At 49.4% G+C, this 15,784-nt stretch overlaps 4 protein-coding genes across 4 annotated transcripts; 1 reads left to right on the top strand and 3 right to left on the bottom strand.

Annotated features, from left to right (window-relative positions):
* Positions 1 to 283: 283 nt before the first annotated feature.
* On the bottom strand, positions 284 to 1,708 carry PENARI_c008G11969 (RMD1 family protein; the record flags this gene model as incomplete). Its single annotated transcript, XM_022631677.1, has 3 exons — positions 284 to 1,264; positions 1,323 to 1,499; positions 1,601 to 1,708. The coding sequence occupies 3 exons, from the start codon at positions 1,706 to 1,708 to the stop codon at positions 284 to 286; spliced, it is 1,266 nt and encodes a 421-aa protein (XP_022488615.1).
* A 130-nt stretch (positions 1,709 to 1,838) lies between these two features.
* Positions 1,839 to 5,913, top strand: PENARI_c008G02825 (CLH domain-containing protein; the record flags this gene model as incomplete). Its single annotated transcript, XM_022631364.1, has 5 exons — positions 1,839 to 2,150; positions 2,204 to 2,230; positions 2,308 to 3,239; positions 3,292 to 5,561; positions 5,627 to 5,913. The coding sequence occupies 5 exons, from the start codon at positions 1,839 to 1,841 to the stop codon at positions 5,911 to 5,913; spliced, it is 3,828 nt and encodes a 1,275-aa protein (XP_022488756.1).
* Positions 5,914 to 7,247: 1,334 nt separating this feature from the next.
* On the bottom strand, positions 7,248 to 9,380 carry PENARI_c008G01681 (uncharacterized protein; the record flags this gene model as incomplete). The annotated part of the gene is made up of 4 exons (XM_022631323.1): positions 7,248 to 8,926; positions 9,012 to 9,077; positions 9,150 to 9,218; positions 9,302 to 9,380. 4 exons carry the CDS (start codon positions 9,378 to 9,380, stop codon positions 7,248 to 7,250), a joined length of 1,893 nt encoding a protein of 630 aa, XP_022488542.1.
* A 3,112-nt stretch (positions 9,381 to 12,492) lies between these two features.
* Positions 12,493 to 14,831, bottom strand: PENARI_c008G07912 (grainyhead-like protein; the record flags this gene model as incomplete). The annotated part of the gene is made up of 4 exons (XM_022631530.1): positions 12,493 to 13,966; positions 14,025 to 14,546; positions 14,608 to 14,751; positions 14,818 to 14,831. 4 exons carry the CDS (start codon positions 14,829 to 14,831, stop codon positions 12,493 to 12,495), a joined length of 2,154 nt encoding a protein of 717 aa, XP_022488824.1.
* Positions 14,832 to 15,784: the final 953 nt, after the last annotated feature.

Below are 15,784 nucleotides of genomic sequence, written 5' to 3'. Positions count from 1 at the left end.
TAGATGAATGAAACAGGTAAAAGAGGAAGTTGATAAAGATAAGTAGGAGAGTCAAGGAAGTTCGAATCCCACTGGAGATAAAGGTATCGAAGGCTACAGGGTCGTCGGCGAACTGCTGCAGTCGCCTCGTGCGGAGTCACAAATGACTAAGCGCGGGGGCAGGTGACACGGTCATGCGGGCTTTGTTTACAATATAAATTGGCCCCGACAGCTAAAGAGTTCAGAGTGAATTTGCATTCAAGAGTGAAGGGGTATCATAAACGGTACATTTACAATATTAATCTCACGCGGCTTCGGCTTGGTTTGTCTCCTTCCGCATATTCTCCTCTTGTTCATGCATTCTCTCTTTCCATAGTCGCAGCACTTCGAATCCAACCTCGACAGCGATGAGCAGAATGATGATCCATTCGAGTCGAAGACCATGTGTCTCACTTAGGCGTTCTCGGAGGACACTGGCAATTTCTTGCGCATAGTCCATTTTCTCGTTCAAAAGCTTGATGCGAATTCCAACATCTAAAGCTCGGCCAGCTTGTTCATAGTAACCCTCCAATCCTAGTTCGTGTCGACTGTCCCAAAATATGTCTGGTAGAGAGTCGGTGAGCTCCGAGTAGAGATTGAGCTGCGCGCGGACACTCAATAGTTGTCCAGTCTTGCGGAGGATGAAGTCTCGTGTAAAAGGAAGACGAGATCCTTTTGATAGAAGAGTCGGAATTGGTCGCGTCGACTCGAAATAGTTCGACAGAAGACTCTCAAGAACAGCCAGCTTTGTACTCCGAGCGAGGCCAGACGAAAACGCAACCTTGGTCAGCACTGTATCAATAGATTGTTGCGCCACGAGTGGTCCTTCTGCGTCGCTGTGACCAGGGTTCGTTCCCAGTATGATCGTGTCGCCCTTGATCACACTATTTTCACGGTTCGGGTCCTCCACGAATTCAAGATCCTCTGTCTCCAACTCATCTACATGAGCGCCCTCTGCCGCGGGCAAGAGAGTTCGTGTTGCCAAAAAAGATGTGAATCCCTCGGGAAGCGACCACGCCACGACCGTACCGGAGGGAAACACAAAGACATCGCCCACTTCGTCGGATGGTAAATCAACACTAGAAGGATTTGTAATGCGTCGTATAGTGTCAATAGGTATCTGAACGTGAACAACTTGTGGAAAGAGCCCCGTCTCCAAAGGATCTGGTTCGTATCCTTTTTCTTGCAAGATGTCTCTGACTTGGCGAATATTGAATTGTTCGGCCACGGCGTAAGCAGTCACTGTCTAGAAATAACAGAAGACTTAGCAAAAGATAGTCCGTGAGGTTATCAATTGCTCCTACCTTAGTCCGATATAGACCCTGCTCTTTGAGAAGCGCCTTAGAGAGGAATCCATCCTTCGACCTTTGTGCCTCGACTGCTACTCGCCGCAAGGAAGTGGGAGCTGCTGGTAGTCTGTTACTCCTCCGTCGCTGCTTTTTTGAGTCCAAAGCATCATCTGTGGGCTCATCGGTGTTATACTGTCTTAAGTAGGCATTGGATGAGAACCGTCGGGGGAGTGCTAATGAAGGAAATGCTTGATTCTGCGATCGTGTAAGAAGCCTTGCTATTGGCCGTTTACAAGCCAAGTAGGCAGAGGGTCGGGCAAACATAGTGCTGTGTCAGGAACAATTCTCGAGAGTTCGTCAATGACATCGTTTTGCAGGGGCGAAGAACCCCGCTTAGTCATGGCACCAAGCTCCCCGGGGCCCGCGCCCTGACCTACCCCAGCTCAACTCCAGAACCACAGAACCCAACTTCAACTCGTCGAATTCCACTTCAAACAGCCAGGGAGCTGCAGGTGCTGAGAGGGACTCGCCATGGACGCGCCTGGCGCGACACCGGCGAATGAAACTGCCGTTCAGGGCACTCCCGAGCACTCCACGTCAACTGCACGAAGCAGATCACCTACGGACTCAGCTCAAGATACCCAGGACCGAGGCCGACCCGAAAATGACCACAGCTCAAATGGCAGTGGTAACGAGGACCAAGAAGATGAGAACGAGGAAGATGAATCAGACGACGATGACGAAGAGCCCCGCCTCAAATACGCATATCTCACGAAGCACTTGGGGTCTGTATACCGCAATGGAGATGCGACAAGCTCTTTTCTTGTAGCAGGAGACAAGATGGTGAGGATTCTCGGCTAGAATAGCGGAAATCGAAAAGCTAACGAGCTATATAGATTGTCGGAACACATAACGGAAACGTCGTAAGTCAGCCACATCTGCGCGCGCCACTCCACGAGCTGACCTTGTCAAGCATGTTATGTCCTTGCCTCTCTTACAGTCTTTGCGTGTATATCATGCGCACTCAGCGAGTGTCACTTCTATCTCTATATCCCCTTTTCTGCCTCCTCTTCCGAACCTCAAGCAGGATCCCTTCAAGCAAACCCAGGATGACCATTCCCCCCCTACACGATCGTCTACCAATACCGGCAGCATTCGTGGTCAAAGTAGGATGAATAATGCATCCATATCCAACATACCGTCGAACTCCATTTACATCGGAACCTCTTCAATCGATGGCAACGTTTGTATCTCGTCGCTAGTAGACCCCAAGGATGTGCTATTGCGCAATTTCGGTCGCCCGGTTCAGTCGATCGCATTGTCCCCCGATTACAAAAGTGACAGGACATTCCTCTCTGGTGGCCGGGCAGGTGAACTGATCCTAACAACCGGCGGTCGTATTGGAGCGAGCTCCAACTCGACAACAATGGGGGGCGCGGCCGCAACAGCGTCAAGCTGGTTAGGGTCTATGGGCCTTGCCTCCAATAGTGGAAAGGACACTATTGTTCACAGCGGAGAGGGTGCTATTAGCACTATCAGATGGTCCTTATCTGGAAAATATGTGACCTGGGTCAACGAGGAGGGCATCAAGATTATGCGCTCCAATCTGCATCTGGACTCGTCCGAGTCCGAATTTGCCTGGAAACGGATCAGCCATATCGATCGTCCGAACCGCCCAGGCTGGGAAGAAATGGCCAGTGTCTGGAAAGCACGCGCAGAATGGATTGACCAGTCTGCTTTAGACAACCATGACAATCTTGACGTCAACGACAATCCGGCAAGCTCAAATGCGCAATCGACCGTGTCTGTTGATAAAGTAGAAAAGCTTGTCGTCGGATGGGGAGGAACTGTCTGGGTTATTGATGTCTACCCCGAAAGAGCGAGCAAGACCTCAAAGGGCGAGAAGTTGGGCTCTGCTGAGGTTGTCACAATGTAAGTTCTGCTTTCAGTTTCCCATCGATATATACCTAACTTTCGAGTACAGATTGCGGACAGATTGCGTGGTATCTGGCATTTCGTTGTACACGCCTCGTCTTCTTGTTATTCTCGCATACATGGAAACCGAATATGACACTACCAATAGCGGAAGGGGCACTGGAACACGCAATCGAAAACGGGGCTTGGAGCCTGAACTTCGTGTCATTGACATTGAGACTAAAGAAGAAATCAGTGCCGATACGCTTTCAATCAACCGATTTGAAGGTCTCTCGGCATCTGATTATCATCTTAGCGTCTTGCCTCCGTGGAAGACTCCAGAGGGACAAGTTGTTCATCGTGGTGCCTTGGGGGCACTTGGTTACGGACTTCTGGATGCTACTATGTACCCTGCACGCCTTTTTAGCTCAGGTGCTAGCATACGCAGTACCACAAGTAGCGGAGACAAAGGCTCTGCTAGAGCTCCCCCGTCTTTCATGTCCAAACACTCGGTTGAGGAGACTCTCCCGAAAGAGGTGCAGGACGTTTCAGGTGCTCCTGGTGCCAAGATATTTGTCCACAGTCCATATGACTGCGTTGTTGCAGTCAGGCGGGATCTTGCGGATCGGCTGTCTTGGTTAGACTCTCACGGTCAATACGAGGAAGCTTGGAACCTCGTCGATGAACATCCTGAAGCTGCAGGATCCATACCCGACCTGGGTGAAATTGTCTCAGAAGCTGCTGGCAGGTCACAAACCAGTTTGGATGACTTTTTTGCAGATGATCGATCATCAATTACAACAGCTGGCCGGCCCAAAGTCTCTGCAGCAGAGCAAGAAAAGGCTCGAATTGGAGAGCTTTGGATTCAACAACTTGTTAGTCAAGAGAAGTGGGTTGAAGCGGCGAAGATTTGTAGTAAAGTCATTCGCAATGCCCCACGATGGGAGCACTGGGCATGGATCTTCATCAAGAGAAGCAAACTGGATGAGATCACCCCGCACATTCCCGTTGATCTAAATCCGTCGTTGTCTTCTGCGATATATGAAGTGATTCTCCGCCACTACGTGTCTCGAGATTTGACTAGATTCAAAGAATTAATCGAAACCTGGCCATCTGATTTGTTTGATGCAAATACCATTGCAGCAGCCATTGAAGAACAACTGAAATCTGGATCAGTGCGCGATGATTCCGAGGACTGGCGAACTCTCACTAATTGTCTCGCCAAATTGTTCTTGGTTGGGGGGCGTTACCGCGAAGCTTTGCGGTGCTATATTCGATTGCAGGATGGAGATGCAGCCATGTCGTTGGTGAGGGAACACCGCTTGCTTGATGCGGTCACGGATGACATCCCGGCTTTCATCATGATTCGCGTTTCCAAGGAGCAAATGAAGTCAGCTACCAAGTTCGAGTTGGAAGAATTAACTTCTGAGCCGACACGTCTTCTTGTTAGTGAAGCATACACAGGCATCGTTCTTCCGGAAACCGTCGTGTCACAGTTAATTGCTGCAGACCGTTTTCTGTTTCTTTATTTCTACCTTCGCGCGCTCTGGCGAGGCGAGTCTCTACCCCATGAAGCCTCTAAACCCCGAAGAGGGCGAGGGGCTCATGCTCGAGATGCGGCCAGCAAGCTGGCTGCTGATGAAGGCAAAGCACTCATTGACAATTTCGCCGATACGACTGTCGAGGTATTCGCCGATTATGACCGACCTCTGCTGATGGAGTTCCTCCAAACGAGCATCTCTTACTCCTTTGACAAAGCCACATCCATATGTGAGCACCACAAATTTACACCTGAGTTGATTTATCTTTTGTCGAAGATGGGCCAGACGAAGCGGGCCTTGAACTTGATATTGTCAGATCTTAAGGATGTGTCACAGGCTATTTCATTTGCAAAGTCACAGGAAGACCCCGATCTGTGGGAAGATCTACTTGACTACTCGATGGATAAACCAAAGTTCATCCACGGTCTTCTTGTTGAGGCCGGTACAGCCATCGACCCAATCAAGCTTGTGCGTCGAATCCCGAGCGGATTGGAGATCGAAGGGTTAAGAGAAGGTCTCACTCGCTTAATTCGTGAACACGATCTGCAAGCTAGTATTAGCCAAGGCGCGGCCAGGGTTATGCAAAGCGAGGTTGCTCTTGGGATGGACTCGCTGCGCAAAGGCCAGCGCCGTGGCATCAAGTTCGATATCAACGAAGACAGAGAGGAAGACTTCAGCTTGACACCAACAGCCAAGGCCCAAAGTCAGGATCAATTATCCCAGACTAGTGGTGCTACAAAGTTTGCCGGCACTGGACAGGGAAGATGCGGTGGTTGTAACGTTGCCTTCCGAGCAAACGGTATGTTTCTTGGTCCCATCAATACCAAACTAGATCATCGGAAACAATGCTAATAAATTAACTAGAGCGGGAAATCCTTGTTGGCTTTGCCTGTGGCCATGTATTCCATCTTTCCCACCTGCACCCAGGCACATCACAACAACAATCGGGCACAAGCAGCCGTGATCGATCTGCAGATCGAACTCCACGAGCCTTGTCTCCAGTCGACGAGCCTACTTCTACCACTGCATCTCGCACAGTGGGTCCTAAAGTGACCACGGCCAGGATACTACGAGATAAGATCGGCGACGGCTGCCGGATCTGTGCTTTGACGAGAGAGATTGAATCCCTTGGCGTTGATGGCGAAGACTGAATTCTTCCTTGGATGGTAGTCAATCACTTGTCTAGCCGATGTATACTTACTTCATGTGCACATACCCACGCATTCCTTGCATTTTCGTTATTTCCCTAAGATACCCTGGCCTTTTCTTAGGTCGCCTGGAGCCAAGTCGGGGGATATTTGCATGCCATTCATCTTCATCTTCCAAGGCCCTTTGTCATTGGTCCCTGTCCATTCTTTGAAGATGAGTGTTTACGCTAAGCATTTGACTATCCCATTCGGCGCCGGGTTTTCAGTCCTATTATAAATTCAGTTTTTACACCTCGTGTGATTATTCCTTTCTTATTTCTGTGCTTAATGTCACGACCGATGACCTATGAGGGAGGCGCTACCCAGTATACGTGCTATACTCGTTTAGGTATGTTTCTAGTACAGTTGGAAATTGAAGTTTGCGAGCAACGCCGCCAGTATACGCCATGTGGCTTAGCATGCTGCAGATAAGCTATGTATTGCATCTCAAGCTTGACATCTCGTCCTACGGGTATCCACTGGAGCAAGATCCCATGAAAGAGGGTACTGGCTAAAAGCCGGCCGTGTAATCATCAGCTCCATCCTCGCACTAAAGCATTTCCCGGAACAGGGGCTCGTTCGACCGTATTCGGCGCCATGCAAGAATGGGCATTTCAGGCCGCTGCAGACCCTTCTATCGACGCGGATTCTGACTGTAACTGAAGAAGGGTCAGTGTCTGGATTGCTGCAGGGTGCCAGGTTTCTGATTGGGGAGGCGCATCTGACTGTTACCAAGGCAGTGCAGGAGAGTCAAATGGCGAAGATAGTTGGGGCTGTCAGCATGAACCCTTTGAGCCCTTTGCGGTAAGGGAGATACTGCCAGATGCGAAGTATTTCAACTTCAAAGAACATGATAGGCCCGACATTACGGCAGGCAGGACTCTCTGTTGCGGTATTTGTCTATTGATCGCTTGGTTTGGCGTTTGGGCGACATTTGACCACCTAAACCTTTCGGTGGTGTGGCTCTTTTTGTGTGACAAAGAGGCCTGTTTGGACTGATTCTTCTGTTTTACATGTTACAAGATACCCAATACTATTCATGTGCACGCAATGAAATGTGAACTTCTGTGAAATTAGGCAGCTAAGCTGCAACTATGTAATGAAGTCACTATTAGATATTGCAAAATTAATGGGATCCCTAATTGCATCCTCTCGAAGACAAACGCATGCTAGCCCACAAAATCGGGGTTGCTTCAACCTTCATCGTAACCATAAGTATCATGTTGGGTGCCGCCATTGCTACATCGAAGATGGCTAGGCTTGCCTCTCAGCATGGAAAGAAAGATATGTACCGGTTCTCACGGCATTACAAAGTGGGCAGCGTTAGCGAGCACAACAAAAATGCTCATAGTAAGCAGGCGACCATCCACGAACCCAGCAGCGCTGGCACCGTTGAAGACAGGAGCCGAAGGTGCCTGTGTCTCGGCGCTGGAGGCAGGGTGGGGAACAGTTGGGGCAGCGATCTGAGTCTCTCCGTTGTGAGGAACTTTCTGAGGAACATCAGAACCCTTAGGCACAGGGGGCTGAGGAACAGTAGCCAGTGTAGTGTGGACTGGGACAGGGTGGGTGGTAGTGATAGTCTCAGGGACCGGGGCGGAAACCTTGGCCTGGGGAGGAGACTCAGGAATGGTGGCGTCCAGCGTAGGAGCAGGTGCGGAAGCAACAACGCGAGTGGTTGTCTGAGGGACAGAGGCAGGAACAGTCTGTTCGGCCTTTGTCGTCTCCTTCTTAGGAACAGCAGGCGGAGCCGGGGCTGCAACAGGAACCTCGGTAGTCTCAGGAGTAGGGACAGTGACCGGGATAGGCATCACAGGCACGACAGAGACCGAGATAGCAGTGGTGACAACCTGGGTGCTGACACACTTGGTAGACTCAGTGCAGGGGATGTCCACAGTCACAGTGATCTCAGTGACGGCAGGAGCAGGTGCCAGTTCGGTGCCACTGGGGCAAGGCTCAGTGACGAAGTCAGTGGCCACGGAGGTCACAGGAGTAGAAACGATGGCCACAGCTGGAGCAGTGGGAGCAGTGATGTGAGTGCCAGTGGGGTTAGAGAAAACCAAAGTGCTGGTGGAATAGACCTCGGTGCTGCGGCACTTCTCAGTGTGACTGCATGGAACTGTAATGGTGAAAATGATCTCAGTGGTCACCGGAGTAGGAGCAGGAGCGACATCGGTGAAGCCGGGAACAGGAATGCCAGTGACCTTGCCAGAAGCAGGAGCACTGATGTGAGTGCCAGTGGGGTTAGATAAAACCAAAGTGCTGGTGGAATAGACCTCGGTGCTGCGGCACTTCTCAGTGTGACTGCATGGAATTGTAATGGTGTAAACAATCTCAGTGGTCACAGGAGCAGGAGCAGGAGCAACAGGAACACCAGTGACCTTGCCAGCAGCAGGAGTCAACTCAGTACCAGTGGGGCAAGGCTCAGTCACAAAGTCAGTGTTCTTGCCAGTCACAGTGGAGCCGGGGACAGGAACTGCCTTTGTGACACTGGAGGAGGTGACCTCAGTGCTGGTAGCAGAAGCAGAAGTTGTCTCAGCGGTGCTAGCGTGGGAAGAGGTCACGGGCTTAGCAGTAGCGGTAGATGTAGTGGCGGGGACAGCTGCCAAGCTGCTTGACATGGGAGTACCAGACTGAGTGGTAACCCCGATTGCAGTGGCAGTGACTTTGGAAGTGGTAGATATCGAAGAGACAGTCGACACCCCAGTAGTGCTGGACACATGAGTCGAGGTGACAACGGGCACCACAGTGGTGATCACGTCAGTGGGAGCAGGGGCAGGAGTAGAGACAGCCACGGACGTGGTTGGGACAGTACCAGTCTCGAGCACGGCGGTGGTGAAAGATGTAGTCACAGTGCTAGTATGGGAAATAACTGGAGGAGTGCTGACTATGGGCACAACAACAGGGTCCACAGTACTGATGGAAGTCGTAGTCGACGCGACACGAGGAACGCAGGATGTCTCGGTGGTGGTGATCGTGACTGATATCAAAAGTCAGTTTATTGTGCCATCAGGTTGAGGCGCTTCCAGCAGATCTCTGCCCGAACGATGTGGAACTGGTCTTACTCCAACCATCACCAGGGCGAACAGCACGGCCGAACAAGTTGGGAGCAGGAACGGGGATAGCATTGGCTGTGTGTATCAATCATTAGCCGTAGGGTTCAAGATGGGTCAAAGGTAGGCACAGGAAGGAACATGACTTACCGTCGCCGACGACGCGGGATTCGCCAGTGTGGGGGTTCTGGAGAAGAACCTTCACGATGGAAGTGCAGTCTGTTTAGTGGCAAGGTTAGTCACACGATGTTTGTTGTCATGGAGGACGGTGGGAAAAAGAGACTTGCCTTCACCAGTCACACCAGTCACAGCAGCCATGCCCATGGAGACCATGGACACAGCCATCAAGAGGAGCATCTTGATGCGCATAGAGGAAGTCATATTGACGTGCAGCAAATTTTAAACGAGTGTTGGTTGATTCTTTTGATGGGTTCTTGATGGAATCCAGGAAAAAATCGATGAAAAAGGCTGAAGCGAGCGTGGTAGAGAAGGAGAGAGAGAAGAGGAAGAAGAAGAAGAAGGGAAAGGAAGAAGAAATAGTAAACAAAGGTTGAGGGGACAAACTGTTGCTCTCGAGGCAGGAACGACGCTGGTGCCTCTTTCCTTTTACGGCTACACGTACTCTCACATCAAAACATGAGATACCTAGGAAGAAGTCACTACTTCCCCTTGAAGCTTAAGTGAAGTACTTGGCCTCGGTGTATATCTTGTTCCTATCTGAAATATGAGCTACATGACTGCTAGTGTTACTCTCAGAGAAACTCAAAATGGGGTACACCAGCAAATCTCGACGTACGACCACAGTGAGACAGTTTCTAGACAGTGGAAGAAATGAGCCGGGCATGTATTAGTCCTCGCTCGAGGCAAGCTCGAGCTTTGCAGAGCCATCATGCAATAGACAAACTGCACCGGCGAAGACTGATGTCGGTATTCTCTGCCAGAGAGTCCAGTTCACTAGCTGATCTGTAGATCTCCAGGAGAGAGATGTCATTTCCACAGATAGGCTGGGGTGTCACAGACGAGGTTGGCATGCTACTTATCAAGTACAAAGGATCACGCTGCTGACGAGGACATGAGGACAGGCCAATATAGTCCATACAATCTGCGAGACTGCTACAAGTCCAGGTTGCCCGGAGGATGGGAATTGAGTTCGAGTATAAGACATGATTGCAGGTGATGGCCAGGATATAAACTTTAAACGTCACGATTAGCGTGAAGGGCAATCTAAACTTAGATAAGACACCAGGTCAAGTGCATAAGTGCAACATCACTTGAGCCTCGAAGTCTATTAATGGCAGGTATTGACTGTGATTCTATTTCGACTCAGACATCAGCCCTGCAGTCTATGCCGAGGGCCGGTCAGGCTGCCAGGGGCAGAGTCACACAACTTGAAGCAGGGACGGGTGAGATCAGAACAAAGTAATCAAACATCAACGTGATATTTAAGGGTTCAAGTCCTTTATTCCATCATATGGTTCCGACTGGCTACCTTGCACGTTAAACTTGGTACAAATCTAATATCAGAAGCAAGGTCTATATATTCCAACCTGCAGTCCTAAAACCGTTTAATCCCATTTTTAAAAATAGCTAACAATTGCGGATCAGATCCCCCCTCCAGCAAAAGCTTCGCATAGGAAAATAAACGCAATCCAATAAAAAACCGCGGATGGCAGCAATCTACGAACATAAACAGGATCATTTGAGCACCGTTCACATATTTCGGAAGGATACCGCAAAATACGAAAATACCGAATTTTTGCACAGACTGTATTTCCAACAAATACTGTAAACAGGCGGTAAGTAACAAAGCTAAGCCCAAACAAGAGGCCATCCTACCGGGACGACCCGCGGGGCTATGTGGGGGTTTACCAAGGTCTCCACTTCCAAGGAACTTCCCTGCATATGACATCATTGTGGCTTACGAGCGTGCATGGACGGCGTTTTTGAATTGCCGGACACCCTTGGCATACTCTTACATACGGTTTTGGGAGCCCTAACATTGGGGAATATGTGGATTGGAAGGAGTTGTGGTCTGTAAAATAAGATCCACTTAGCGGATGCGCTAGAGGTAAGGGTTTCATCGCAGAGAGCGATCGACAGGAGAAACGTTCTGGACTTGTGACTCTGACTGAACAGAGGACTTGGGTGATACTGGGAGGGGCTAGGCTATAACTGCATCGTATGCATAAGGCGCTAAAGCGGCTAAGAGAAATTCGTTACCGGGCAACCCCACTTACATTACAGCTTTGACATATCCAGGAACGAGGGATTAGAAATCTATTCTCGGATACGACAGATCCATGGGTGCAATCTCTAAAAGAGGACCCGAGGGACTGGGACCCAAGATCGGAGACTCGGGGAAAGATCGAAAGGAGAAAGTACTATTTGTGCATTAAGAGTGGCTCGATTGTCTGAAAACGATAGTTAGTATGGTCGAAATTGATAGAACTGTTTTCGTATGGAAGGCCCCCGAAATTGCTAAATGAGCGCAAAAGACTGGGGAAAAAGGCTCCTGGGACACCCGTTGGCTGACAGCCGGTCTGAGCGCCCAGCCAATCACCATGTATAGATAAACCCGAAACAGCGGTCCATGGGATCTTCATAGACCACCCGCGGCGGATGTCCGAGTAACCCTTGCCGCTTTCACCTGGTTGCTGGGACCAGCTTCTGGTGTGGGCACTCAGTCTTATTTCTCCCCAGACATGAGCGTTGCGCAAGCCGTAGTTTGTGTCGCCTCTTTAATATTATTCTATGGTTCTTGGGCATTTTCCTTTCTGCCTGCTCGCACGGCCGACCCGATCTGCAGATTCGATCGTCAATCTTTCGAGGTTGACGCGTCGACTTTTGATGCCAAGCATAAAGGTCTTCTCAAATCAACCTTGTGCTACGTCTGGGATGGGATGTACTATAGCCAATAGCCAATTTAATTGAATAAGCAAGGTCATCGTATTCTGAACCTGCGCATCAGAGTGGTTGGTTTGGTTGGTTGACTCGTAACCCTGTCCTCCGGTGACTATCTGTATCAAATGATACAAAGCCCGTATACATATCCAGAAAAAGATATGAATAGAATCCGCAGCCATAAGGGCAAACGCTCAAACCGGAAACGCCAGTGACAAGAAGCAAACAGATGGGGCTAAACTCAAAATGGGAACGGGGTATCAACGACGTATGCTTGGCCCTCGACCAGATCGAAATCATCACCAGAACAATCACAAAACTGTATATTAACAGACCCGTGGCCCGTCGACTCATATATCGTCATAGGGTTAGGCAACGCCGAGTTTGCAAATGAAGAAGAGAAGTAAATAAAAACGGCATAAATAAAAATGGCATAAGTGACGGGGTATCATTGCTCGGAGACTCGTGTTTTATCTCCGTATTCAACTCCCCGTAGAAAACAAAAGCCAACCCATTGACACAGGAAATAAAAGATTGCAAGACTGCAGAAGTGAAAAGCAGAGGTGGAGGCATGAAGTGAGATGATGAAGTATTAGAAGGTCAACTTGATCTCAATGGGGGACCCAGGCGCGTCGACATTCGAGCCCGGCATTGTCGAGATGTCGACGACCATATCTTGTCCCTCAGGGAGCTCGCGGACCACATCGTCATCCACCATGATTTGCATGCCCTTTTCGTTGACGTGCTTGATGCTCACGATGCGCACCGGGTCAATTTGTTGCTTGCTGGAAATCTGCTTCACGAGGTCCTGGACAGTGCGTTCGGTCAAGTAGATAGCTCGATAATAGTCCTGGGGATTCTCCTCGTTTCCAGAAAATCGAACATAGAAGCAGGCAATCGGCTTGGGCGGGCGTTCCGATGGAGGTCGATAGGTGGAGTCGATGCCAACAGCCTCGAGGAAACCCCTAGAGGTTTGATTGGCAGATGGAATTTTTTGGATAGTCATCGGGCGCGAGTAGGCGTGTGGTGAATTTTCAGAGGGATTGCTGCTTTCCGGTGAAGGAATCAATGCTTCCGCAGACGAGAAATCACCAGTTTTAGTCCGGCTGACAGTCTCAAATTTGACGGTCTCCCCATCACCTGGCAATCGAATCGGGTATAGATCGGGGTCATCTTGTTGATCGCCGCGCAAACCAAACACGCTCACTGAACGAGTTGATGAAAACATCTCTTGCATCACGTTCAGTTTTGATTGGAGGTCGTCTTCCAGAGAAGGTGTTCCCGAGTTATCTGAGCCCTGTGACCAAGTACGCTTGTGCTTCGTCATTTTCATGGAACGGTCTGGTCCCTTTGCAGTGGCGTTGCTGCCCCGTTTGCGCTTGGCGAAACCACCACCCATTTCGGCCTGTGAGATCTGCTGTTTGAGTTTGTCGATAGTCTTCTTGACGTGCGCAACGTCGTTGGACATCTTTCGCTCAGCGCCGTGGTCCCGGAAGAGTTTCACTTTGCAGTAAGATAGCTCGACTTCACGCGCTGCGCCAGACATTTGGCCTGGTGAGACAAGTTCAGTCTTCGCGCACAGTCTAACGGGAATGCCCTTCACGCCTTTGGAGTGGCTAAAATCAGTGGAAAGGAAGTTGAATCGCACGGGAATGTTGCAATCCGAGGAACCAGTCATTGGGTTGGCGGTCCATGTGACGCAAAATCCATCGACTGACAATTTCTCGACTTGTACTTGACGGTGCTTGTGAGCATCACCGCCGCCTTGTAGAGGATCCACGTATTCGACAGCCAACAACTTCCCACCACGTTGGTGGGCTTCGCTTGAACCTCGACCTTCTTTCCACAATTGCCAACACGCAGATGGTCTCGCCCTTTGCTCTTCTTCCTCGAAAGAGATGCGAACATAAGTTCTGTATCGAATGGGTCGAGAGCTTCCCACGGGTGGGCTCGAATCCGTGACTGACAAATTGTATGCTTGTCCCTTATTGAGATAGGTCACTGGAATTTCTCTCAGGTTCTTAACCATCGCCGTTGGTGCTCGAAGAGAGACATTGAAGCGGAATCTATAATTCGGCAGGTGATTAGCATTGGGAAGGGGTAAATCTAAGGCATTTGACATACTTTTCGCCCTTGGCATAAGACATGTCTTCAGTTGGACCTGTTGGGCCTGAGAAGTCCGTCGAGGCCGTCACATTAGATGCTGAATCAATATTCATGTCATTGACAGATGAATCATCGAGCGATTCATCCATAACATTATAATTTGAATTATGGTGCATAAATGCGCTTGGAGCGTATGACGCCTGCTGGGCATACGGATTGATTTCTGGCATGCTGGCAAGAAATTGTGGGTTGAAGGGTTCAAAGCCATTGCCTGGGTGATGGTGGGCTCCATTCATAGGGTTGGTAAGGGAGAGCGGAGTGATCATATGCATTCCTGTTGGTGTATGCAAATCACCGGCCTGGTTGTGGTAGATAGCACCCATTCCACCGGAGTTTGGCGTATAAAGACCAGAGTGTTGACCGGCGAAAGGCATCATGGAAAAAGAACCGGGTTCCATCCACGACGGGGTCAGGCCCAATTCTTGCATATTTCGGGGAGTGCGATCGTTGGTGGGAATTTTAATGTCGTGTTCTATAGTCCTATTTGCGAAAATCACGATCAGCTCCACTGTACATGTTAGGTGATTTCGAGGTTGCTAACGTTAAAGGCATCATGGAATCTCCATTCTGGTCAATATTTGGTCGTGAATTCGAGGAATCCTGGCTCCCTCTGCGAGGGACGACATCCGAGAAGGCTTGTTGGAAGCGACTGATGAAGTCGCCATCAGGCTTTCGAGTGCTGTTTCTGTAGCACCAGAAAATGTTAGAATCATGAAAATAAATGCCAGAGAAACTGAGGATCAAAACCTACCGGTTGCTGAACATTGGGAGCGATTTGTCAACGTTTCCTTTCGCTAGGCAAAGCAAACACGCGGAATTGGAGAAGTGTCGGACAAGAGAGAAAAGTGCTGCAGAATTATGTGCAACATCTGATCCGACCTAAAATATGTTTCAAAGCTGAGGGCCACAATTTGTAGGCTCTCAGTCTTTCCTAGCCATCGAACTAGGACACTCGAGGTTTTGTTGGTCTCTCCAAAGTTGTGGAAAGACCGTAAGGCGCTCGATGCGGTATTGAAAGTTCGAAAATTCAAGATTCGAACAGATATCAGTGGGAATGAGGCCAATCTCGAGTCTCTTCAGTGAATGTAGCAACTTGGTTTGTGCAAAAAGTATAGGTGCGTATGTTGTTCGAATATGGGGTGAAGCGCGGGGGCTAGAGACGGAAGGTCGCGCGTCTAGTCCTCGTCAAAAGTGGTAGAAGGGAGTGAAATTGAATCAAATCGTCCAAAAAGTTTTCAAAATAAAAGTGGCTAATGGTTCGCTCTTATATGAATTTGGGAAGGGGGGAGTATATAATTAGAGAGACGAGGGGTCAAAGAAGGAGGGGAGGTGTATGACGATTGTTGTTTAAGAGTAGGAGGCGAAGGAAAAAAGAAAAAAAGTAATGGTACGGTCCATGGAGCCTCCAATGATGAAAGATCTACGAGATCCAACAAAACTGTCACTGAGCCACACTTCAAGGGGGGTGGAGGTCGGAAGATTGAGAAGAGAGAAAGTGGTCGCCACCTCAAGAAGTGACCCGATAAGGAACAGGGGGCCACTTGGACGAATACGTAAGAATAGAGAGAGCTTCAGTGGGGGTGAGCTCCCGTTTACTTTTCTCTTTTTGGGTTTCTTTTTTCAATATTAATTCTTTTTTTTTTTTTTTTTTNGCAGCATTCTAAATGATATCTATTTTATATGCGTGAAATGATTGGTGTCCAGAGGAGATAAATATG

Source organism: Penicillium arizonense, assembly GCF_001773325.1.
Source record: "Penicillium arizonense strain CBS 141311 chromosome Unknown PENARI_contig008, whole genome shotgun sequence".
NCBI lineage: Eukaryota > Fungi > Ascomycota > Eurotiomycetes > Eurotiales > Aspergillaceae > Penicillium > Penicillium arizonense.
Note: the sequence above shows the minus strand (reverse complement) of the source record. Positions and strands in the feature narration are given on the sequence as shown.